Source organism: Rhinatrema bivittatum, chromosome 7 (assembly GCF_901001135.1).
Source record: "Rhinatrema bivittatum chromosome 7, aRhiBiv1.1, whole genome shotgun sequence".
Lineage (NCBI taxonomy): Eukaryota > Metazoa > Chordata > Amphibia > Gymnophiona > Rhinatrematidae > Rhinatrema > Rhinatrema bivittatum.
Genome location: NC_042621.1, coordinates 85,728,096 through 85,753,721, shown reverse-complemented (window position 1 = coordinate 85,753,721; position 25,626 = coordinate 85,728,096). Strand labels below are relative to the sequence as shown.

At 53.8% G+C, this 25,626-nt stretch overlaps 1 protein-coding gene across 1 annotated transcript; it reads right to left on the bottom strand.

Moving 5' to 3' along the window:
* Positions 1–265: 265 nt before the first annotated feature.
* On the bottom strand, positions 266–23,604 carry SLC22A31 (solute carrier family 22 member 31). Its single transcript, XM_029608606.1, has 9 exons — positions 23,067–23,604; positions 13,697–13,800; positions 12,083–12,237; positions 10,711–10,879; positions 6,421–6,566; positions 5,733–5,841; positions 5,437–5,651; positions 3,757–3,868; positions 266–1,766 (listed from the first exon to the last, which is right to left on the bottom strand). The coding sequence occupies exons 1-9, from the start codon at positions 23,445–23,447 to the stop codon at positions 1,343–1,345; spliced, it is 1,815 nt and encodes a 604-aa protein (XP_029464466.1). The 5' UTR covers positions 23,448–23,604; the 3' UTR covers positions 266–1,342.
* Between the last annotated feature and the right edge of the window lie 2,022 nt (positions 23,605–25,626).

Below are 25,626 nucleotides of genomic sequence, written 5' to 3'. Positions count from 1 at the left end.
AGTGAGGTGGAGAACAGCTATTTCTAGAAACAAATGGATGCAGAATTCTGCATTCCAGCCCCAGAGCACTACCCCAATCTGTCTGGGAGGTGAGGGCCATGAGGGGCCTGGGGTTTGCTTCCTCTCAGAACACGGTTTTAAAAATATTTATCTTTACTAAAGTTTATTGCCAACATGCGCCAGCCCTTCCAGCAGGGAATCCAGGACCCAGGCACTGATGCACAATAGACTAGGCTCAGTACAGGTTTCCATCGCACCAGCTGAAGTACAAATGCAGGTTATCTAGGGTTAAGCCAGCCACTTTATTGGGTGTGCTGGTGCAGATGGGGGCTGTGCTAGGAGAAAAAAAGTGTCATTCTCTCACAATAAGGTCCTCCTCTTGTAAAATACGAGTGCTACAGCCTCCATGAAGGGGAGTGTGGCCTGGATGGAGCAGCTCGGGCCCAGCTTTGCCCACTGGCTGCAAGGGCTTCAGGGAGCTGGGCAGTACCCAGCCACCCTAAACTTCTCGGCGAGCATTCGTACGGAGCTAGGAAGAACACAGGTTTAGTACATCCGTACCAAGGAAAGGAGAAACTTTGCGGCCAGCAGAATAATCAGAATTAAGCTGCTGCGAAAGGGCAGCCAGAAGGGATCAGAGCGTGCTCATATACAGTGCCCAATGAGGCGGGAGCAAGACTTGCCTGGAAGTCCGTTCCACAGGGGCTGAAGGTAAATACACCACAGAGTCAAAGAACTCCCTGGCCCCCACCCTGAGCACATGAGCGGCGGGGGAGGGAACATAAGCCTAGAGCAACCTCTACCTCTCTAACCTGAGCCTAGCTCCAGTTATCGGCTGCATGCAGAAAGAGCACACTAAAGACTGTCCAGTCTGGGCGTTTGTATTTCCCCTCTTATCCCCACACATAGGCACAGTGGTATTATATCCTAAGAGGCACAGTGGTACTTCCCCCCCCCCCCCCCAAGCATTGAATTTGGCACTGACCTCGGCATGGGGCTATGCACACACCCTTTCTGCGGATAGGCATGGAGTGGCCCTGAACACCCCCTCTCCTGGCAGCTAGGAAGAGCGTGGTACTAGCATCAGCCATCAGTGCACCTCTTCTCCCCCCAACAGGCACCGAGGTACTGTCCTCAGCGTACTGGTGCACCTCCTGCTCCCCTGGACAATCAACAGCGCCAGTAGTAAGATCTTAGAAAGGTGCTCGTTGCATTATAAATAAGGCTGTAGTAGAGATGTTGAAGCGACAGCTAAGGCCTGATTTGCTAAGCTTTTATTTTATTTTTTTGTCCCCATAGACAGTAAATGGGGAAAAAAAAAAGTGCCTTAGTAAATCAGGCCCTAAGCGTCTTGGGTCAAGGCCTGGTTGTCCTCACCCTGCAGCTGCCCTGAAAGCCGGCGGCCGGCTTGGTAGGGAGCAGGGTCTCGGCTCAGCATCTTCTTGGTGGCTGTCACTAGGCGGGAGTAGTTCTCGGGGTTGTAGTCGCCGTGTGGGGTCCTGGCCGAGGACAGCAGCGGCAGGTCATCCTTGGCGTGAGAGAGGAAGAGCGGCGGCCGCCGCAGGCTCTCGCCGTCCCTCAGCGACTCGGGCAGGCTCTTGCGTTTGCTCTCCGGAAGAAGCATGATGCTGAGCACAGAGAGGATGGCGAAGGAGGAGAAGATCACGTGGTGCAGGAAGAAGCCCTTCTGGTTGTGCAGGTCCATGAGAGGAGCGGCTGCCCTCCCCAGGAAGCTGGCAGCCAGGATCAGACCCACACCCGAACCCCTGCAGCAGAGGGAAAGGCACGAGACAGATGGACGCTTGCTTGAAACTGCTCTGCTCTCCCCTCCCTCTTGCAATGCTGCAGACCCCCACATTCTCCTACTATTTCCCCGAGGAGGCCACACCATGCCTCCACCACCTTTATGGAAGATTTGCCTCTTGTACCCACTTTATCCTTGGAGGTCTCTGAATGGCTGTAGCCCCTGTCTGCCTTCTCTCCTCCCTACAGAGGGATCTAACGTCTGCGATGCCCATGGCAGGCTGCACTCTCTCCCTCCTGCTAATCCCCTCCCTCACCGATGGGTTTGTGACCGAAGAAGGAGCCTGTTACAAGGGGGAACGACCAGGGCTCCTGGTGCAGACTCTGCCCTCCGCACTGGAGGAGGCAGATTTCCCGTAAAAGTGATTTTTTTTTTATGCTGTCGCATTATTTTGATTTGCAGGTGAAGAATAAAAGTAATAAGCGCACTGTCACCAGCGTTGTGGAACAAACATGAAAAGGCTAAACCTGTTACATCTGCATGGCTGCATTTTCCTCCCTGTGAGGGAGAAATACAATGCAACTGCCGCCAGCGGAAATTCCAGGGGCGGGAGAAGTAGAAACACAAAATCCAGAAAGCTTTCTACTTCACTGGGACTGTGGCACCGAGCTGAGACAGTGGCAATCCCCAGCTAATAATCAGAGGGATCCCTCTAGCACCCACCCCTCTGTGACCACAGTACCGACTGTCATTATGGATCGAGTCGGATTCCCTCCCAGTACCGGTGACTGCTCTGCATCTCTGATCGAACAAGCTGCGCTGTCTCCATCCTTCAGGCTCTCTCTGCTTCTCTGGCCCTAGCAAACAGCATGCAGAGGCAAGATCAGGGGGAGCTGACCGGGTGCACTGCACCTGTCGCCCCAGGAGGAGGATCTGAGCCTCTGCGCGGGGAGGGATTCATTTCTCTCTCAGTCGGTGCCTGTGGGTCTCTCCTCAGCTTTTCTGCATATTTTTTCAGAAGTAGGAGCACGGTGAGGACTGTTACTTTTCTGTCTCCTGGGACATGGGAAGTCTGCATAAACTTTTCATTCAGGGGAGCATTAGAGGCGAAGCACATTCAGGAACTCAATACCCTCCCCCCACCTCACGCAGCGCCTCCCTTCTCAACCAACACTGAGGCCCCCCTTCCTCACCCCATTGCACGCTGTCTCAGTGCCAGGTACTACGCCCTCTGCTGGTGAACACGCCAGGCATCCGTCCTCTCAGTAAAGAAATCTTTCCTCTTTCCTCACTCCAGCATCAAATCGTGACCAAATACTTGAAAGCTTCTATCATATCTCCCCTCGCCCTTCACTGTACTGCTTCCATCCTCTCAATGCCCTGACGGTGGTACAGTCTGACTGTCCTGTCTGAGAAGGGAGACGGCGGTGCGGCTTCCACGGGGAGCCACACTCAGTGCAACCTTCCTGCCGGCTCCCTTCATGGCAGCTGCACCCTGCATGCCTCAGCCCGGCCCCGAGCAGCTGTGGCAGGGGACGTATCTTTTTTTCAGTCATTGGAACGTGCCATCTCCAAAGACGAACTGAACAGAACTGCTGGGGTGAGGCTAGTACCAGGGTATCCCACCAGGGCCTTAGCCACTCAGCTGCATAACTACTTCAAGCTCTTCCACCTCTGTCCTAGCGTAGGCGCCTCATCTTCCCTTCTGGATGCATTCAGTGAAATAACTGGTTTACAATTTCTGCCTTTTCTTTGTCATCATCCTCGCTAAACGCACTTGCTCCTTTTATCTTTATTATTCCCCCTCCAGTTTTGTGCATCTCCCTCATGTAGCTAATGCTGTTTTTTTCCTGCACGTATTAACTGGGTAATTTTCTCCTTAGCTCATCTACCCACCCGGAGTTTAGGCCGATAATTCCGCCTGCCTATTATTGGAAAGTTAACCTCTTTGCTCTTCCCTATTCTCTGAGTGGGAGGGCAGTACTGGGGGTTACAGGAAGGGGCAGCCTCACCTGATCACCGTGGGAAGTACCTCACTGGCAAAGAAGATGCTTAGCATAACCACAGCATGTGACGCCAGAGCGCCCAGAATGGAAATGGCCAGTGCAATGCCTTCGACAAGGTCTGCAAGAGAAGGAGAGAAACTGGCATTTAAAAAAGGCTCAAACACTAAGGCAGAAGTTTGTGCCAGGGTAGGAACAGCATCAGAAACAGAAGAATTGCAATTCTGGGTCAGCAAAGCACAAGGACGTCATTTCCATGAGAAGAAGAGAACTTTTATAACATCACTGCTGGAAAGGTAAAAATATCAGGAAATAATCCTGCCAATGCAGGGGAGAGGGCGGCCTCTGAGAGGGGGAAGGTAACCCCATGCTCACACTCTATCAGTGCCAGGGAAGGGGGGCATCCTGTGAGAAGGCTGGGGGGAAGGTAACCCCATGCTCACACTATCAGTGCCAGGGAAGGGGGACGTCCTGTGAGAAGGCTGGGGGGAAGGTAACCCCATGCTCACACTATCAGTGCCAGGGAAGGGGGACGTCCTGTGAGAAGGCTGGGGGGAAGGTAACCCCATGCTCACACTATCAGTGCCAGGGAAGGGGGACGTCCTGTGAGAAGGCTGGGGGGAAGGTAACCCCATGCTCACACTATCAGTGCCAGGGAAGGGGGACGTCCTGTGAGAAGGCTGGGGGGAAGGTAACCCCATGCTCACACTATCAGTGCCAGGGAAGGGGGACGTCCTGTGAGAAGGCTGGGGGGAAGGTAACCCCATGCTCACACTATCAGTGCCAGGGAAGGGGGGCATCCTGTGAGAAGGCTGGGGGGAAGGTAACCCCATGCTCACACTATCAGTGCCAGGGAAGGGGGGCATCCTGTGAGAAGGCTGGGGGGAAGGTAACCCCATGCTCACACTATCAGTGCCAGGGAAGGGGGGCGTCCTGTGAGAAGGCTGGGGGGAAGGTAACCCCATGCTCACACTATCAGTGCCAGGGAAGGGGGACGTCCTGTGAGAAGGCTGGGGGGAAGGTAACCCCATGCTCACACTATCAGTGCCAGGGAAGGGGGGCATCCTGTGAGAAGGCTGGGGTGAAGGTAACCCCATGCTCACACTATCAGTACCAGGGAAGGGGGACGTCCTGTGAGAAGGCTGGGGGGAAGGTAACCCCATGCTCACACTATCAGTGCCAGGGAAGGGGGACGTCCTGTGAGAAGGCTGGGGGGAAGGTAACCCCATGCTCACACTATCAGTGCCAGGGAAGGGGGGCATCCTGTGAGAAGGCTGGGGGGAAGGTAACCCCATGCTCACACTATCAGTGCCAGGGAAGGGGGACGTCCTGTGAGAAGGCTGGGGGGAAGGTAACCCCATGCTCACACTATCAGTGCCAGGGAAGGGGGACGTCCTGTGAGAAGGCTGGGGGGAAGGTAACCCCATGCTCACACTCTATCAGTGCCAGGGAAGGGGGGCATCCTGTGAGAAGGCTGGGGGGAAGGTAACCCCATGCTCACACTATCAGTGCCAGGGAAGGGGGGCATCCTGTGAGAAGGCTGGGGGAAGGTAACCCCATGCTCACACTATCAGTGCCAGGGAAGGGGGGCATCCTGTGAGAAGGCTGGGGGGAAGGTAACCCCATGCTCACACTATCAGTGCCAGGGAAGGGGGCATCCTGTGAAGGAGGAGGTAATGCCAGGCTTACACTCTGTCAGAGCCAGCAGCAGCAGGGAGGAGATTCCTGTCAGGATGGTACAGAGAAGGAGGATGCCGCGCCGGCCAAACCTGTTGACGGTGACACACAGGAACAGACACGAGACTGCCTCGGTGGCTGCCAGCAGAAAGTACATAAAATAGAAGGGAGGGCCGTAGTCCAGCATGCTCTGGAGATAGCAGTGCCGGATGCCTGTGCCAATAAACCTGTGGACAGGAGGTAGAAAAGAGATCAGCAGAGCAGACAAAATGCGACCGGGAAATTGTGAGGAGGAGGGATGTACTTACGCAGTGAAGCCCAGGATGAGGCTGTTCTTCCAAATGACACGGGTACGGAAGATGTCACAGATTGAGTGGTATCTGGCCAGCACAGGACCCTCAGCCAGCGAGTCTATCTCTGCGGGGAAAGAAAGAGCAGAGAAACACTGCAAACACCAAAACAATGGCATTTTCAAGGGGATGGGACGTCAAGTTATCACATTCTGTACCATGAGGTCAGATGCATTCAGCTCAGGATCTACCCCCCTCACCCCCATCATGACGCCTAGCACAACCTTAAAGTACTGGAAGAAGCAGTGTGAATTATCATATTCTGTGTCCTATTCTAGTGTCCTGCGCGCCCTCCCCAGCACTCACATCAGTACCTGCGGCGCTATGTCCTACACCTGGTGTCCATGTCCCTCCCCCCCACCCCAGTATCTTCTGTACCCTGCCTGGGGTTCCTGCTCTCCCTTCCCCCCAGCCATACCATGTCCTATTCCTGGCGTCTGTGTCCCACTTCTCCAGCAAATACACGAGCACCAATTATGCCCCCTGCCTCCCTCCTCTCTGGCACCCACACAAGTACCTACTGCACTGGGTCCTGTTCCTGGGGTCCCTGACCTCCACCCATCCCCAGCACACACCAGTGGTACCTGCTGTGCCTGTCTCTGCCCCCTCCCCCACCTCCTCACCACTCCTGGGGTTTCTCGGTCACCTGTAAACACACTGTCTTCACTGTACAACTCATTATCCAGATTCACTCCGTTAGCCTCTGCAAACAGTCGCAGCTCCTTCTTGCCCTGGTCCAGCTGTTGTGTGGCCAGCAGCCAACGGGGCGACTCCGGGAAGAGGGACTGACAGCTGGAGAGGAAGTGATGGAGGCAGAAGGGTCAGAGAACAAAAAAAGAGGTAGAACATTACAAGCAATATGGTAGAACGTCATCTCCAGGAGCCAGTATGTGCTGTCCTGTGGCAGCTGTCCCCCAGATGTTCAGTGCACCGACATGGGGACTTTCCTCACTGTAACATCACAGCAGGATAGGAATCAGGCATCTGTGCCAGGGGCTTCTCTATGATGATGGGGAGTGGGGTTCAGGGGATGAGACTGCAGCCAGGCTCCTGTGCTCTTCTGCAGAGTCTGCTTGTACTCAGACTGAGTCACCTTCACTTGGGCGGGTGCTCTGGGGACTGATCTCTGGGGTCAGGAGGACACCACATGCCCTTGGTAACTCAATTTCTCCCATGGTCTGCTTTGCATTAGGAGCTCTGTCATTAATCTGCCTTGCTGCACTGCAAGGCTCACTGTAGCACAGGTGATTAGGGAGCTCTGTTCTCTGCAATATAAAGCCCTGGTGTAGCTTTGAGGCTCTGATCTCAGCCTGTCACTCCATCTTGAGCTGAATTATTTCAGTGCTATGAGGGAGCTCTTTTCTTTATAAGAACCTAAGAACACGCCATACTGGGTCAGACCAAGGGTCCATCAAGCCCAGCATCCTGTTTCCAACAATGGCCAATCCAGGCCATAAGAACCTGGCAGGATTCCAAACATTAAATAGGGAGGAGGAATAGCCTAGTGGTTAGAGCAGTGGGATATGAACCAGGAGACCAGGATTCAAGTCCTGCTGTCGCTCCTTGTGACCTTGGGCAAGTCACTTTACCCTCCATTGCCTCAGGTACAAAAACTTAGATTGTAAGCCCTCTGGGGACAGAGAATTACCTACAGTACCTGAATGTAAACCGATGTGATACCTCAGATCAAATGTCGGTATATAAAAATAATAAATAAATAGATCCCATGCTACTAATGCCAGTAACAATCAGTATATATTCCCTATTGATTAATGGCAGTTTAATGGACTTCTCCTCCAGAAACTTATCCAATCCTTTTTAAACCCAGCTACACTAACCACATCCTCTGGCAACAAATTCCAGAGCTTTATTGTGCGTTGAGTGAAAAAGAATTTTCTCCGATTAGTCTTAAATGTGCTACCTGCTAACTTCGTGGAATGCCCCCTAGTCCTTCTATTATTCGAAAGTGTAAATAACCGATTCACATCTACTCGTTCAAGACCTCTCATGATCTTAAAGACCTCTATCATATCCCCCCTCAGCTGTCTCTTCTCCAAGCTGAACAGCCCTAACCTCTTCAGCCTTTCCTTACAGGGGAGCTGTTCCATCCCCTTTATCATTTTGGTTGCCCTTCTCTGTACCTTCTCCATCGCAACTATATCTTTTTTGAGATGCAGCGACCAGAATTGTACACAGTATTCAAGGTGCGGTCTCACCATGGAGCGATACACATGGTATTTGTACCCAGATTCAATTGTGCATTTAGTTTCTTGCAGGATCCTTATCCTTTTGGATTCTATGCCATCCTGGACATAAAGCCCGCCCGCCCCTCCCCAGTTTATTTATTTATTAGGTTTTTGTATACCGTCGTTTAGACTAGCTGTCACAACGGTTTACAAACATTTCAAACAAACAAACGGAAAACATCCAATAAAAATATAAACAAACATAAGATGAAATATAATCATAAAACAAGGTAATAAGAGATGGAAAAAAATAAAAATAATACATAGTTTCATAGTCACATACAGTTTATAAATCAATAAAAATATGGAAATATAAAATAATGTGTAAAAAATGTGATATCTGGAAGCTAAAAAATTAACCATTACCTATCGTGTAAGCCTGCTCAAATAGCCAGGTTTTAAGCACCTTTTTTAAATGTTTTGAGTTCTGCCTGTAATCTTAATTCTACTGGTAAAGCGTCCCATAATTTAGGTCCCGCAAGTGAAATCGCTCTCTCTAACAAGGGTGAGTTGTGCAGAGGTAACTGAAGGAATTGAAAGCAAGCCTTTATTTGCAGACCTTAAGTTTCGCTGCGGAGTGTACAATCTAATTTGCTCATCCATGTCATTGCAATATAATTTGTACCCCGGTATAGCACTGTCCCACTGGTTATCCTCTTTCCATCATGTCTCTGAGATGCCAATTAAGTCTATGTCATCATTCACTGCTATACATTCTAATTCTCCCATCTTACTTCTTAGACTTCTGGCATTAGCATACAAACATTTCAAAGTTTGTTTTTTGTTTGTATTTTCATTCTGCTTTTTAATTGATAGGGATAAATTGTACTCTTTTAGCTCAGGTGAGTTTTTAGTTACAGGCACTTGGACTACTTTTCTTATTATTGGAACCTCACTGTCGGGATGCCCTAATTCTAATGCATCATTAGTATCCTTTGAAGATACCTCTCTCCGAACCATGCGCTGCTGAGCGACTGTCGGCTTTCCCCTTTGTTCTAGTTTAAAAGCTGCTCTAGCTCCTTTTTAAAGGTTAGCGCCAGCAGTCTGGTTCCACCCTGGTTAAGGTGGAGCCCATCCCTTCGGAAGAGACTCCCCCTTCCCCAAAAGGTTCCCCAGTTCCTTACAAAACTGAATCCCTCTTCCTTGCACCATCGTCTCATCCACGCATTGAGACTCCGGAGCTCTGCCTGCCTCTGGGGACCTGCGCGTGGAACAGGGATCATTTCAGAGAATGCTACCCTGCAGGTTCTGGATTTAAGCTTTCTACCTAAGAGCCTAAATTTGGCTTCCAGAACCTCCCTCCCACATTTTCCTATATCACATGTACCACGACAGCCGGCTCCTCCCCAGCACTGTCTAAAATCCTTTCTAGGTGACGCGTGAGGTCTGCCACCTTCTCACCAGGTAGGCATGTTACCAGGCGATCCTCATGCCCACCAGCCACCCAGCTATCTACATTCTTAATAATCGAATCACCAACTATGATGGCCGACCTAACCCTTCCCTCCTGGGCAGTAGCTCTAGGAGACATCCTTGGTGTGAGAGGACAATGCACCACCTGGAGAGCAGGTCCTTGCCACAGGATCATTTCCTGCTGCACCAGGTTGATGCTCTCAGACCAGGAGACCTTATAAGAACGTTGTCCTGTGAGGCTTGCCTGAATCACAAGTCATAAGAGATGAAGTATCATGTTCAGAAATGCTGAGAGATCATCCCGTGAAGAAGGCCCTGGAGCACTCCTGATTACTCTTCTCACAGCTCCTGACACCTGCACAATGACTACCCATCAGTCCAGTAAGGGCTATCTTCAGCCACATCTGGACCACGCTGTGCTTAGCAAGGGGGAGCTTGGAGAACAAGGTGAATAGCCTAAAAAAGGAAGATGTTACTTTCAATATTATCTTAAAGTCCTGAGGCAGCTTCTCTGCTTCTATCTAGGTGGTGTCTGGAGCCAGAGTCACAGCTCTGGGTGACATCTTCAGAGAACCACTTCCCATGTATATAGTGTATACGATTTTATATATAGTGCCTTTTTTGAGTATATAATTTGCAATGTTACATATTATGTTCTTTGGTTGTTTCCCATCAGGTACTGTTCCTATACCCTCTCTTTTTTCCTGTTTTTTCCCTCTCTTTGCTCGCTCCTTCTCTCTTCCCAGCTGCTCCCCTCTCCCCTCCCTGGTTTTTTGTATTTTCCTCCTTCAGTTATATTGTAAACTGGCATGATGTACCCACGAATTTCGGTATAAAAAAAAAGCAAATAAAGAAATAAAGAAAATGATGCTCTGGTCCATTACTTGGGAGCACAAGAAGATCAAACCATTCCCAGCCTATAATACTGAAGCAGCCCTGCTCCCACAGGTACTAGGGCTGCCATAAGGTCAGAGAGACGTCTGTACTGAGAAAGGAAAACCAGACTGAATTATATATGATACTTGCTCAATGAATATAAAAGAAGTGGTTCCCAACCCTTTCCTGAGGCCAGTCAGCTTTTCAGGATTGCCAAAATGAATATGCATGAGAGAGATTTGCAGATCCTAGGTCTCCAGTGCATGCAAAATGTCTCTCATGCATATTCATTACGGATATCCTGAAAACCCAACCGGTTAGGTGTTCCTCCAGAAGAGGGTTAGATGTAAGCTCCCCAAGAGACAGAGGGAGGGCAGCAGATGTGGGCTTGGGATACTTACCCCCAGTACACAAGCAGCAGGGCTAATGAGGCAGCGATCACACCCTGCAGGACACGCCAGTCCTTACACAGCACGGCCAGTCCTGGCAGCAGCAGCTCTCCTGCTACCCAGAGGAAGCCTGCAAGCATGGTGACCATCAGCCTATGTGCAGGGTCGCAGATTTCCAGCCCTGCGGGGAGAGAAGAGATGAGCCTGAGGTTCCTTTGTGCAGCCCACGGATCTCCAGGGGCCACGTGAGCCCTGCAGAGCTGCGCTGCCAGCCACCCCAACTGTTCACAAAAGGACTACAGGAATGCCTTTGCCAAAACTAATATTAAGTGTCACTAAGCAAACACTGGGGCATTCCAACCCAGAAACACTTCAGCTCTCTAGGGTGAAGCAGCGAGATGCAAGCACTCGGGCACAGACCCAACCCCTAGATCCGCATCACTGCAGATCAGGGCACATGGGGAATGAAGGGGTGTGCTGGCACGTTCTCACGTCTCCTGGCACCTCAGTGCTCCCGTCTCAGGAAGGCTTGGCAGTAAATATGCCCAGTGCCAGTACTGGGAAAGGGCGAATCGCACTGTGGCAGGCAGAGGAATCGCCTCTCCCACTTGTTGCGTTTTATAAAGTACCCAAGTGAAAGGTGTTATGTCTTGTGCAACATGCGTCTTAGGAGGCAAGTGCTCGCTTATGCAATGCTGAGGAATTCATCTCTGCGTGCTCAGAGGCGCCTTGCACCCTACATAGTGCGTCAACTTGGAAATTAATCATCTCAGACGGCCTGAAGAGAGCTGGGTCGGTGTGCGAAAGCAGCAGGGAACGCCAGCAGCACACTTGGGTGCACAGAAAGAGGTATCACCAACAGGAAAAAAGGAGGCAACACTGCCCTTGTATTGGCCATTGGTGACCCCCCATCTGGAGTAGCGAGTTCAGTGCAGGCCACCGAGAGGATGGAAGCGCTGTTCAAATGAACCCTACAAGGACAGGAAAGCAAGGGTGGGGGTAGGATGGAAGCACTCGAATTTCTAGTCGCTTCCAGAAGGCAAGGTTTTCCATAGATAAAGAGATTGGCCATCAAACTGGAAGAAAGGAAATATTTCTTCACCGCGTGTGGTGGAGGCCAGCACCCTGACAGAAGTCAAGAATGGGGACAGCATGGTCATGGTGAGGGACAAAGATCACCAGAGGTCAACTATTTGGTAACCTCTGTGGTAGCAGAGCAGACCTCCTGTAACCATGGCTCCCTGTCGGCAGACAGCACGGGGCGATTATGTAAAATACGGTCAAACCGCCGGCTGCTGTTGCTCATTGGTTTCAGGAAAGAATTCAGCTTGGAAGCCCTGCAGGATCCAGAGCTCCCGGCACCAGCGGTGAACGTGGCACTCACGGGCGATGTAGAGGGACAGGAAGGACCCTGCCAGGGCAGCGCCATAGAACATCCTCATCAGCAGAAACATGACGTAGTCCAGCGAGACCGCCACTCCCACACCCAGAAGGATGGCCAGCAGGAGGGAGAAGATGAAGGTAGCACGACGGCCGAACCTAGGGGAGAAAAGCAGAGCATCAGGGGGCTTACAGCCATGCAGACCGGGGCAGCCTAGGGAAGCTTTTACTGCCCAAAGCATGGGCAATTTTTTTAATCTTGCAAAGTATCAAGGCACTGCTGTTTCTCTCCTTCTGACCCAACAGTTTCCTTCTGCTCAGTCAGAACCAGGACTGGGATCTGGGCCATGAGCCTTCATTCACAGCTATCTGGGCACTTTCCCCTCCCATCTGGTCCTCGCCTGGGGGCCACCTACCCGCGTTCCTTCCAGAATCCTGCAATCGTGACCGCTGGCTGCGAGTCCCTCCCCTTAGGGCTGTGAGTGCTGCCTCTGCAGCATTCCCTGCCCCAGCTGATCCAGGGCGCCCTCTCCTTCTCCCTTCCCCCATCCTGCATCCTCTTCTCTCCCCACCCCAAGTCCTCTAATCCTCTCCCTATCCCTCAGGTCACTGCTCCATGTAGGTCCTGCCTCTCCCTGTTCCTTCCACCACCCCAGTCTCTCTCCATGCCCCCTCCACACCTCTATAGTCTCCCCCTCCAGGCCACCACCACTCCATATGATGTGAGTCCCTTTCCCTGTTCCCCCACCACCACCTCATGTAGGCCTTCTGCTCCCCGAGCCCCACCACTCCCATCCCCTCATACAAGTCTACCTATCCCTGCCCCTTCATCGTGCCAGATAAGTCTCTCCGTTATCCACCACTCCTAGAAGTCTCCCTCCTCCTACCCCACCATCCCTAAATGTCAAATGTAAAAAAAAAAAAAAAAAAAGGTAAAAGTCAAAAAACGTGTTAGGTCTCCTCCCAAGTCCTGGTATTTGCAACCTTCTCCTCCTTTCCCGGTAACCACTGCCCCCAGTGCTTCTCTGGGCCTATCACTGGCTGGCAGGAGGAGTGGCGCTCAAGAGCATGCCAGCTTCCTCTGCCAGGTGCAGCCAGCCGAGCACATGGCAGGGGGTGGGCTAGAGGCAGCTTCAGTCCAGCAGGCGCCAGGCGCCCAGGGTGCCCCTTCTCTCGTGGCGTGCCAGGCAAGGTGTGCTCTAAAGGCATCTGGAGAAAGAGGGAATGGGGGGGGGGAGGTCAGATGGTGAAGTGTGGCGCACAGAGGGAGGAGGAAAGAGCACAGTCAAGGGGGAGAGGTAGGGGGCCTGCACCCGCAAGGGCAGGAGGGAGCGGCTGCAAGCCCTGCTTTGCCACTATGTCATGGCAACTGGCAAAGTCTGCGGCAGAATCGCATGCCAACTAAACGCAGAGAGAGAGAGGTGGCCTGCACGGCCCTCTTTAAAAATGCAGCATCGCTCCCAGGGAGATTGCCGGAGTCCGAGAAGGGACCCTGTGCTCAGCCAGCACACCAAGCAGAGGGCTTCAGCACGCAGGCACACTGGACGGGGAGGAGGGGAGAAGCATCAGCTATCAGCGGAGATGGGGTGAGACACTCCTGCAGGATGAGGGGGTTTACCTGTCGCAGGCACAGCCAGAGACGATGGAGCCGCCTAGCCAGCCAATCATGTAGCTGACCTTCTCCAGAGGGATCCTCCAGCGATCCTGGCACACCAGGTCCCACTGCCAAGGAAAGAGATGAGGGGGGAGAATGTCACAGGGGGTGGCAAGGTGTCCGCAGGTTCTGAAGTCCTGGCATACAAGCCCCGCCCTCCCCCCACCACACCTCACGCACCCTTTATAGCGTCTGCTCACCCATCAGCTGCAGAATAGGGGAGGAACCTTAAACCCCCAAACGGCCGAGCAGGTGCAGAGAAGGCGACATTCAGGCTCAGTCTGAAGAAGCTGTCAAAACAGGCGACGCTGCCCATCACGCCCACGCTTCCTGCGTTAGAGCCCAGGGGTGCAGCTCTTCCCTGCAGTGCTGCACACTCTGTAGAGACCTGGGCAAGCTGCCTTTCAGCTTCCGCACTTGGTCTCTGGGTGTGAGGGAGCAGGCACTGGAGGAAGAGAGAGTCCCCGCACCCTCAGCTGTGCCAGCAGACAGTAACACAGTACATGAGGGCAGATAAAGATCTAAATGGCTCTCCCAGTCTTCCCACATGAGATTCCTCCTCCAGGTCACCCAATACCAGCAACCACCCCTCACCACGTTTTAAGCCCGATTCTTCAACCCTTTACCCTCTGCATCTGTCCCCATCATACCCCAAATCCCCACCCCCTCCACCAGCAGGCCAAAAGCCAGGCACCCCTTCTATGCCTTCTTGCCAAGTTTTGTAATAATCCCAACCCCGGTCAGCTGTGAGTGAGGAGCACCAAAGCAGTCAGACAGCCTGGGGGCAGGAAGCTGTGCCCATCCCTTAGAAGGCTCTCTCCAGGGGCTCACGCCAGCCTCGGTAAAGCCTGCCCTGAAGGTCACGGAGAGGATTCTGTGGCCGATCCGGAAACAGAGCTGCTGCAAGCAGGGCCAGGATTTCAGATTATGGTGCCCATAGGCAGAGGATTAGAAATGGGAAGGTTTCCCCCCCCCCCCCCCCCAAAATAAAAAAAAAAGCAGCAGCTTTTGGCACAATTGGCGCTTGCCTGTGTTGCCTCTGCTTAAATCTGGCGCCGACTGCAAGGGTATTTTGCACTCTAGGTGAACCTTCAGCGCTGCGCCCAATACTGACCCACCAACTAACCTAGAGGCCTCTAGGCCACCAGCCTCACTTGAGACTGTGATAATTAAACAATCATGACGACTCCTGCCCCTCCCAGAACAATCCCGTAAAAACAAAAAAAAAAAACAGACATAGGGAGAACATTTTCAAAATCCATTAAATGAGCATAAATTCTGATTTACCTGCCCACCTTAAAAGCACCGAAAACTACGCACGGTTCAAAGGGAAAGTATGCCATGTGTCCAATAATGTGCCTTTAAAGGATTGTTCTAATGGAAGAGCCAACAAAACAGCACTACCTCCCAGAACTCAAACAGCAACAACACGTCCTCGCAAAATGCATCACCCCAACTATTCCACCAGGCCTTAGAACAGCATTACTACTCTTCCCAGCAGGAAAAAGGAGAGGCCGAGTGATTAAACCGGGGCTCACATTTGTGTATCTGTTCAGTTCGGATAACAAAATACACTCATAAAACATGCCCTGAAACTTAAATCCCAGCCACACTCCTTGTGACCTTGGACAAGTCATTCTGTCTCAGGTATCCACTTACTGGCCGATGCTAAAAGGCAAGTTCAGCCGAACGCACCTTCCTAACTGCATTTGAAAGTGCATTTTCTGTGCGCAAAGCTTGTGGCCGATGAAGCAAGGAGCTTTGCGCCCAGAAAACGTGCGTTCCTCAACGAGAGTACTGCTTAGCTTCCTCACATGAAAATCCTGTGCAAATTAGGACATTAAGCAGTTCTCCCCAATACAGAGAGACTGCATTTGGCCAACTCAACTCAGCTCTACTGCACTGGCACTTTAAACCTTTAAAAAAGTGAAAAAAAAATAAAAATCTGGAACACTTTGCTGGAGAAGTACTGACTTATCTGGGTAAGCGGGCGGCAGCTGCCTCTTAGGTAGAAAAGTCAGTACTTATCTGGCGCAGTTCATCACTAGTTAGCGGGATAAATATGTATCTGGCTAATTAGTGGCTTACCACAGCAGCCAGCCAGATAAATCCCGAGTTATCCAGACAAGTGGTGGCAGTTGCTGCAATCTGCCAGGGACGCCTTCCCCCACTTTCCTGAGTTAAAATGTATGTTCTGCCTATAGCAAACACACGTTTTACAGGTAATGCACGCTTTTAACCTCCCGATGCATTTGCATGGCATCAGTTTACTGCACTGGGAGTAAAAAAAAAAGAAAATATGTGCACTGAAAGCCGTGCTGGTTTCTTAACGCTGAGATTACTGCATTGGCCTGTTAGATTGTTAAGATCTTTGAGGAAGGAACTTATTGTACCTGAATTCTAAAAAATGCTGGATGCTGCCCTCAGCAGGCTAAAAATCCAAAATTAGTAGCAATACATCTCCTATTGGCAAAACTGGATAAACTGAACTACACAGAAATTAGCAATATACAAAAAATATACGGGCAAAAACCTGAACTCTCGTCCACTCTGGCTTCCTCCCCTCCCCTCCTGTTCCTTGCTGGACAGGAAGGGAGGCACTGGATTAGGGAGCAGAGTGGCTCTTCCATGTTTGCCCTGCTCTGTTCACTTCAAGCCTCCCGCCTCCCATCCTGTTCACTGCAGCTGCCTGGAAGGGATGAGACTGCATCAGGAAAGAGAGGGCTGCTGAAAGTAGAGGGGGGAGAGGGGGAGAGGGAGGGGGGGTCTATGCATAGAAGCCACTGGTGCCACCCACAAAACTGCTGCACTCCAGGCAATTGCCAAGTCTGCTCAATGGAAGAGCTGGCTCTGAGTGGAGAATGCAGTAAGGGAACAGGACAGGAACTGATCAGCAACTGAGAGAAGGAGGAAATGGCCCTTGACCTTCCTTCTCCGCAAAGTGACAGGGGATGAGAACCAGTGCCTGACCCTCCCCAAATAAGAAAGGAGACCGACATGCTCCGCTCCCCCCCCCAGGAGACTCTACACCCGACCTCCCTCCTCTGCCACATGAGAAGGGATCGACTCCCAGTCCTTGGCTCGTCTTCCCCCAAAACATGAGCGGGTAAAACACCTTGACCCCCACCCACCCCCCTCAAGGGAGAAGTGGAGATACCCAGCACTTGAACTCTGCTTAGCTCTCCCATCCCTCTCAAGTGAGTGGGGGCCCAGCCGCTGACATCGTGCCCCCCAATACACACCTGGATAGCAGCTGGGAGAGGGGGAAAATTTTGACCCCTATTTAATTAGAGTTAAATTAAATCTTGTTCAGAATAATGGACCAAAGACTGGAAGAGTCTGGAATCCTGATGTGTATACAACTGCGATAAAGACTGATATAAACCTCAACTTCCAGCCCCCCCAACCCACCCCTCCTCGGAAGCTAGCAAAAAATCAAAATGGAAAGACTGCTGCTGAAAACCAGACGCGACCACCAGCAGTGCTAAGTGAAGATGGGACGGAGAATGAGGAATAAGATTAGCCCTAACTAACCCCTCCTGCTACACTGGAAGAAGTACCCTGCCGACATTCACTCATTAAGCGATGCTTGCAGAAGGGAACGGCTGATACACCTGGCCCAGGCAAAGGAAGGTTTCAATGGGACTTAGGAAGAGAAGACTGCAAAACCAAAGGGTAAATGCAGCTCCACACAATCCTAACAACAGTGGGATCAGGGGCATCCTCTCAGCTCCCTTCTCCAGCTAGCAGCTACCAATACTGCCCTGACCATGTCACCGCTGCCGAGTGCCAGCCCCCAAAATCCTCCTCAGTCACAGCTAAAGGACAAAGAGACAGGCCTGTGAAAACCTTTACCCGAGGTGCTGCAGCTGCCCCTCTGTCACCTCACCTGAGCTGCCCCTCTGTCACCTCACCTGAGCTGCTGATCCTCTACTCGCACCTGAGCTGCTGCAGCTGCCCCTCTGCCACCTCACCTGAGCTGCTGCAGCTGCCCCTCTGCCACCTCACCTGAGCTGCTGCTGCTCCTCTACTCTCACCTGAGCTGCTGCAGCTGCCCCTCTGCCACCCTCACCTGGAGCTGCTGATCCTCTACTCGCACTGAGCTGCTGCAGCTGCCCTCTGCCACCTCACCTGAGCTGCTGCAGCTGCTCCTCTTGCCACCTCACCTGAGCTGCTGCTCCTCTACTCTCACCTGAGCTGCTGCAGCTGCCCTCTGTCACTCACCTGAGCTGCTGCAGCTGCCCCTCTGCCACCTCACCTGAGCTGCTGCTGCTCCTCTACTCTCACCTGAGCTGCTGCAGCTGCCCCTCTACCACCTCACCTGAGCTGCTGATCCTCTACTCGCAGCTGAGCTGCTGCAGCTGCCCCTCTGCCACCTCACCTGAGCTGCTGCAGCTGCTCCTCTGCCACCTCACCTGAGCTGCTGCAGCTGCCCCTCTGCCACCTCACCTGAGCTGCTGCTGCTCCTCTACTCTCACCTGAGCTGCTGCAGCTGCCCCTCTGCCACCTCACCTGAGCTGCTGATCCTCTACTCGCACCTGAGCTGCTGCAGCTGCCCCCTCTGCCACCCTCACCTGAGCTGCTGCAGCTGCTCCTCTGCCACCTCACCTGAGCTGCTGCTCCTCTACTCTCACCTGAGCTGCTGCAGCTGCCCCTCTGTCCCCTCACCTGAGCTGCTGCAGCTGCCCCTCTGCCACCTCACCTGAGCTGCTGCAGCTGCTCCTCTCTGCCACCTCACCTGAGCTGCTGCTCCTCTACTCTCACCTGTGCTGCTGCAGCTGCCCCTCTGTCACCTCACCTGAGCTGCTGCAGCTGCCCCTCTGCCACTCACCTGAGCTGCTGATCCTCTACTCGCACCTGAGCTGCTGCAGCTGCCCCTCTGCCACCTCACCTGAGCTGCTGATCCTCTACTCGCACCTGAGCTGCTGCAGCTGCCCCTCTGCCACCTCACCTGAGCTGCTGCTCCTCTACTCTCACCTGAGCTGCTGCAGCTGCCCCTCTGCCACCTCACCTGAGCTGCTGCTGCTCCTCTACTCTCACCTGAGCTGCTGCAGCTGCCCCTCTGCCACCTCACCTGAGCTGCTGATCCTCTACTCGCACCAGAGCTGCTGCAGCTGCCCCTCTGCCACCTCACCTGAGCTGCTGATCCTCTACTCGCACCTGAGCTGCTGCAGCTGCCCCTCTGCCACCTCACCTGAGCTGCTGATCCTCTACTCGCACCTGAGCTGCTGCAGCTGCCCCTCTGCCACCTCACCTGAGCTGCTGATCCTCTACTCGCACCAGAGCTGCTGCAGCTGCCCCTCTGCCACCTCACCTGAGCTGCTGATCCTCTACTCGCACCTGAGCTGCTGCAGCTGCCCCTCTGCCACCTCACCTGAGCTGCTGATCCTCTACTCGCACCAGAGCTGCTGCAGCTGCCCCTCTGCCACCTCACCTGAGCTGCTGCTCCTCTACTCTCACCTGAGCTGCTGCAGCTGCCCCTCTGCCACCTCACCTGAGCTGCTGCAGCTGCCCCTCTGCCACCTCACCTGAGCTGCTGCTGCTCCTCTACTCTCACCTGAGCTGCTGCAGCTGCCCCTCTGCCACCTCACCTGAGCTGCTGATCCTCTACTCGCACCTGAGCTGCTGCAGCTGCCCCTCTGCCACCTCACCTGAGCTGCTGCAGCTGCTCCTCTGCCACCTCACCTGAGCTGCTGCTCCTCTACTCTCACCTGAGCTGCTGCAGCTGCCCCTCTGTCACCTCACCTGAGCTGCTGCAGCTGCCCCTCTGCCACCTCACCTGAGCTGCTGCAGCTGCTCCTCTGCCACCTCACCTGAGCTGCTGCTCCTCTACTCTCACCTGTGCTGCTGCAGCTGCCCCTCTGTCACCTCACCTGAGCTGCTGCAGCTGCCCCTCTGCCACCTCACCTGAGCTGCTGATCCTCTACTCGCACCTGAGCTGCTGCAAGCTGCCCCTCTGCCACCTCACCTGAGCTGCTTGATCCTCTCCTCGCACCTGAGCTGCTGCAGCTGCCCCTCTGCCACCTCACCTGAGCTGCTGCTCCTCTACTCTCACCTGAGCTGCTGCAGCTGCCCCTCTGCCACCTCACCTGAGCTGCTGCTGCTCCTCTACTCTCACCTGAGCTGCTGCAGCTGCCCCTCTGCCACCTCACCTGAGCTGCTGATCCTCTACTCGCACCTGAGCTGCTGCAGCTGCCCCTCTGCCCCCTCACCTGAGCTGCTGCTCCTCCTACTCGCACCAGAGCTGCTGCAGCTGCCCCTCTGCCACCTCACCTGAGCTGCTGATCCTCTACTCGCACCTGAGCTGCTGCAGCTGCCCCTCTGCCACCTCACCTGAGCTGCTGATCCTCTACTCGCACCAGAGCTGCTGCAGCTGCCCCTCTGCCACCTCACCTGAGCTGCTGATCCTCTACTCGCACCAGAGCTGCTGCAGCTGCCCCTCTGCCACCTCACCTGAGCTGCTGCTCCTCTACTCTCACCTGAGCTGCTGCAGCTGCCCCTCTGCCACCTCACCTGAGCTGCTGCAGCTGCCCCTCTGCCACCTCACCTGAGCTGCTGCTGCTCCTCTACTCTCACCTGAGCTGCTGCAGCTGCCCCTCTGCCACCTCACCTGAGCTGCTGATCCTCTACTCGCACCTGAGCTGCTGCAGCTGCCCCTCTGCCACCTCACCTGAGCTGCTGCAGCTGCTCCTCTGCCACCTCACCTGAGCTGCTGCTCCTCTACTCTCACCTGAGCTGCTGCAGCTGCCCCTCTGTCACCTCACCTGAGCTGCTGCAGCTGCCCCTCTGCCACCTCACCTGAGCTGCTGCAGCTGCTCCTCTGCCACCTCACCTGAGCTGCTGCTCCTCTACTCTCACCTGTGCTGCTGCAGCTGCCCCTCTGTCACCTCACCTGAGCTGCTGCAGCTGCCCCTCTGCCACCTCACCTGAGCTGCTGATCCTCTACTCGCACCTGAGCTGCTGCAGCTGCCCCTCTGCCACCTCACCTGAGCTGCTGATCCTCTACTCGCACCTGAGCTGCTGCAGCTGCCCCTCTGCCACCTCACCTGAGCTGCTGCTCCTCTACTCTCACCTGAGCTGCTGCAGCTGCCCCTCTGCCACCTCACCTGAGCTGCTGCTGCTCCTCTACTCTCACCTGAGCTGCTGCAGCTGCCCCTCTGCCACCTCACCTGAGCTGCTGATCCTCTACTCGCACCTGAGCTGCTGCAGCTGCCCCTCTGCCACCTCACCTGAGCTGCTGATCCTCTACTCGCACCAGAGCTGCTGCAGCTGCCCCTCTGCCACCTCACCTGAGCTGCTGATCCTCTACTCGCACCTGAGCTGCTGCAGCTGCCCCTCTGCCACCTCACCTGAGCTGCTGATCCTCTACTCGCACCTGAGCTGCTGCAGCTGCCCCTCTGCCACCTCACCTGAGCTGCTGATCCTCTACTCGCACCAGAGCTGCTGCAGCTGCCCCTCTGCCACCTCACCTGAGCTGCTGATCCTCTACTCGCACCTGAGCTGCTGCAGCTGCCCCTCTGCCACCTCACCTGAGCTGCTGATCCTCTACTCGCACCAGAGCTGCTGCAGCTGCCCCTCTGCCACCTCACCTGAGCTGCTGCTCCTCTACTCTCACCTGAGCTGCTGCAGCTGCCCCTCTGCCACCTCACCTGAGCTGCTGCAGCTGCCCCTCTGCCACCTCACCTGAGCTGCTGCTGCTCCTCTACTCTCACCTGAGCTGCTGCAGCTGCCCCTCTGCCACCTCACCTGAGCTGCTGATCCTCTACTCGCACCTGAGCTGCTGCAGCTGCCCCTCTGCCACCTCACCTGAGCTGCTGCAGCTGCTCCTCTGCCACCTCACCTGAGCTGCTGCTCCTCTACTCTCACCTGAGCTGCTGCAGCTGCCCCTCTGTCACCTCACCTGAGCTGCTGCAGCTGCCCCTCTGCCACCTCACCTGAGCTGCTGATCCTCTACTCGCACCAGAGCTGCTGCAGCTGCCCCTCTGCCACCTCACCAGAGCTGCTGCAGCTGCCCCTCTGCCACCTCACCTGAGCTGCTGCTCCTCCTCTACTCTCACCTGAGCTGCTGCAGCTGCCCCTCTGCCTCCTTAACTGAGCTGCTGCAGCCACCTTAATATGGTTAGCCAGGACTTATGCTTCTCCCAAGCCCATCCCTTCACAAAAACATACCTACAACTGAGTGGGGTCAAACAGGCCGCAGCTTTATTACCAGTAACTACCAGGAGCTCGAGCCAGCAGTGAAATAACAATCAACCCACAGCATCCATCTGCCACCGACCAGCAAGATGGACACCACCAGGCTACCCAGCCTGAAGATTAATATCGTTAACAATAAACATATCTACGACCCCCGCTACCACCCAGAAAGGAGCCGTGCATGGAACAACTGCACCCAGTTATTCTCCCAGGAATCCCTGACATGACCATCATCAAGTCAGCCAGACGTTCAACACCAGGCAGAACCCCAGTTGGCTCGGGCTACCTGCCCCTCCCCCCCCCCCCCCGCTGCAACAATACAAGCCATACCCAAACACAACAAGTAAAAATAGGGACGGGCGAGTGGGATGCAGCGGCAGCAGCTACAGCAGGCAAGTGTCACTTGCACTACTGTGCCCGCCCAAATAAGCCAAACTCAACCCACTACCCCAGTATGCAGGAACCCAATCCGTTCCCTGCTTCCCAGTGGTTTGAATGTAAACCACTATTACTAGTCTGACTGGAGATCCAGTCCCCACCACCCCTGGCACCATATTACTATGGGCAGACAGGTACCAGACCTGCCTGCCCATCCATTCTGCCTCCTCACCAGAGCTGCTGCAGCTGCCCCTCTACCATCACACCTAGAGGATATTACTCTTCCTTCCATCCATCCCATTGCCATCCTCACCTGGCTGATATCACCCTGCTCCCCCCCCCCCCCCCCGGCCGCTGATGCCGCTTTCTCCTGCCCCCCCCCCAGCCACTGATGCCACTTTCTCCTAACCCCTCCCCGGCCACTGCTGCCACTTTCTCCTGTCCCCTCCCCCTGGTTGATGATGTCACTTTCTCCTGCCCCCCCCCCCAGCTGATGATGCCACGTTCTCCTGCCCCCTCCCCTGGTTGATGATGGCACTTTCTCCTGCCCCCCGGCTGATGATGCCACGTTCTCCTGCCCCCTCCCCTGGCTGATGCTGCCACTTTCTCCTGCCCCCTCCCCCTGGTTGATGATGGCACTTTCTCCTGCCCCCCGGCTGATGATGCCACGTTCTCCTGCCCCCTCCCCTGGCTGATGCTGCCACTTTCTCCTGCCCGCTCCCCTTATTTGATCGATGATAGCACTTTCTCCTCCCCTCACCTGGCTGATAATGTTGCGCTGTAGCCCCGCACTTGGCCCGTACTCCCAGCCGCGAGTGCATGGCTCGGGTTCGGTCTGGTTGCTCCGTCCCTCTCCGGGCTGCGGGTAGCGGTAGAGTTGGCAGCGGCTCCAGCCGGCGGCGGGCGGGGGCAGGGGGGGCAGTGCGGCCTCCAGCAGCTGCGGGCCCGACAGGTTGCGGAGGGGCTCGGGAAGCAGTGCCGGGTCGGGCCGGCAGTGGTGCTCCGGCACCTCCGTATACAGCAGCTCCGAGAAGAAGCCCAGAGCCAGCGCCACGTTGGGCAACCAGAGAGCGGCGGCCAGGAGCCGCGAAAAGCGGCCGAAGCCCCCTACCCGAGGCAGCACTCGCCCGTCAAAGTCCATCGAGCCGGGGTGGGGGGGAGGCAGAGGAGGCGCTGGGACCTGCGAGGCGCCGGAGCTCTTCTGTCCCGGGATCCGGCTGGGCGGAGCTTCCCGGCGCTGGAGGAGAACCAGGAGCAGGCAGAGGCTCCGCCCCCCGCTTAAACGGGGCGAGCGCGGCGGGGGAGAAGCTTAGCTCCCCATCCCGCAGTCACGCCTGGAGCCCACTAATGGCCACCACAGCCCGCTCGCCCCGTGGCATGGAGGGAGGGCAGGGCTCATTCACCCCTGATGCCAACAACATCCAGCGCCAGTCGAGGCCTGCAGACCTCACAGAAACAGAGAACGACCGCGGCTCCCAGACAGATCTCGAATTCTGAAAGTATATTTGTCCCGGCCTTTCTGTAAAGAAATATTCCCTTTTATCCTCCTCCCTACACCTAGCAATGTTCCTGCGCACCAGGGCGGACCTGATTTGCCTTATGGCTCTGGCAAGAGGGACTCCAAGTGAATCATTTGACTTGGTATTTGGTGTTAGGTGAAGGAGCCTCGTGAGCTCAAGCCTCATCCCTTTGTTCCTCTGCTGCATCAGGAAGCTGCCCCTTACCCTCCCCCTGCTCTCATGATCGCTTCTCACAGTTCTACCGCCCCTGTTCTCAGCAGGAATTGATGCTGCGTGTGGGCCCAGGTCTCAGGCTGGGATCATCTCGCAGGCTTTGGGACCTTATGGTGTCTCCTAGCAGCAGTCATGGCTGGGTGCTTGGCATTGCCCTTTTAAGAAAGTCAGACGGATAGTGCAGTGTGGCACAACAGGTATTTCAGGTTGAATTTACTTAATTTTTTTTCTTTTTGTTGCCTCTCAGAATTCCTTTAGCATTCCTCAATCTTACAGGGGAGGAAGAAGGGGGATGTGGGAAGAGTAGGGTGCTTTTATAAACTTGTAATGCAAATCTGAAGAGGGTTACAAGTTTAGGCTCAGAGTAATGGACCGAGAAATAATTGCAGCATAGTGCTGCTTTTTGAATCCTGGATTTCACACTTGCCTAGGTTGCCACAGTTGAAGATGGGGTCATTGCATGTGGTTCTGAAAATCCTGAACTCTTAACATTGAGATCACCACCCACACTTTTTTGGCATACTTTACAGTATGTGCGCAGTACAAAAACTTTGGAATCCTTCCAGGGACTATGGGAAAGAATATGTATGTGTGTGTTGATAAAAGTTTGTGCAGCCCTATCACCCCAAAATCACAAAAATCTCAGAATGACTGGAAATCAAAAGGTATAGACAGCAGGAGATTTGTTAAATCCCTATTTGTTTTAATTATTGTGTAATTTTTATATTTTTTGTTTTTTTGCTGCTTTGAAATATTTTATTGTTTTTTTGGAACATTAGAACATTTTTTAATTGGATTTTTTAAAATGTATTATTTTGGATAATTTATTCATTAACATTTGAATAAATTGTTAATGAATTTATTGCCATCAGAAAAAAATCAGCATAATCAGAGGTCACGAGCTGAGGCTCCAAGGAGGAAGACTAAGAACCAATGTCCGGAAGTATTTCTTCACGGAGAGAGTGGTGGATGCCTGGAATGCCCTTCCAGAGGAAGTGGTGAAGTCCAAAACTGTGAAGCACTTCAAAGGGGCATGGGATAAACACTGTGGGTCCATCAGGTCTAGAGGACGCGTATAAAGAGCGGGCAGCAAAACACTGCATGGAGCGGCAGTAGCCACAGAGGCATTCACGGAGTGTGATGCCAGTGGTTGGTGTTCCACCTTCACGGAGCAGAAGGATGGAGGGCTACCATCTCCCAATTAAAAAAAGAAAAAAAAAACCAGGGATGGGTTCATGGGATAAAGGTATTACCAATTATTAGGCTTTTCAATATTTGATGATAGTTAATGTGACTTTCAAGGCATACTTCACTTTCAATGCATATCCAGCATAGCTCCCTGCTTCAACGGCAAGGGAGAAAGACTGATACTTCACACACATCCAGCATAGCTCCCTGCTTCAACGGCAGAGAGCCATGCTGCCGCTTACCCAACTAATCAAACTTAATATTTCACTTAGAAGCAGCTCCATCACTGCTCTCTACATTAATAGTGGGGGTGAAAGGGAAATAGAACCTAAGGTTACTAAGAGCCAAGAGTAACAGATAAGTAGGAGAAAAAAAAGAAGTGTGAAGCTTGCTGGGCAG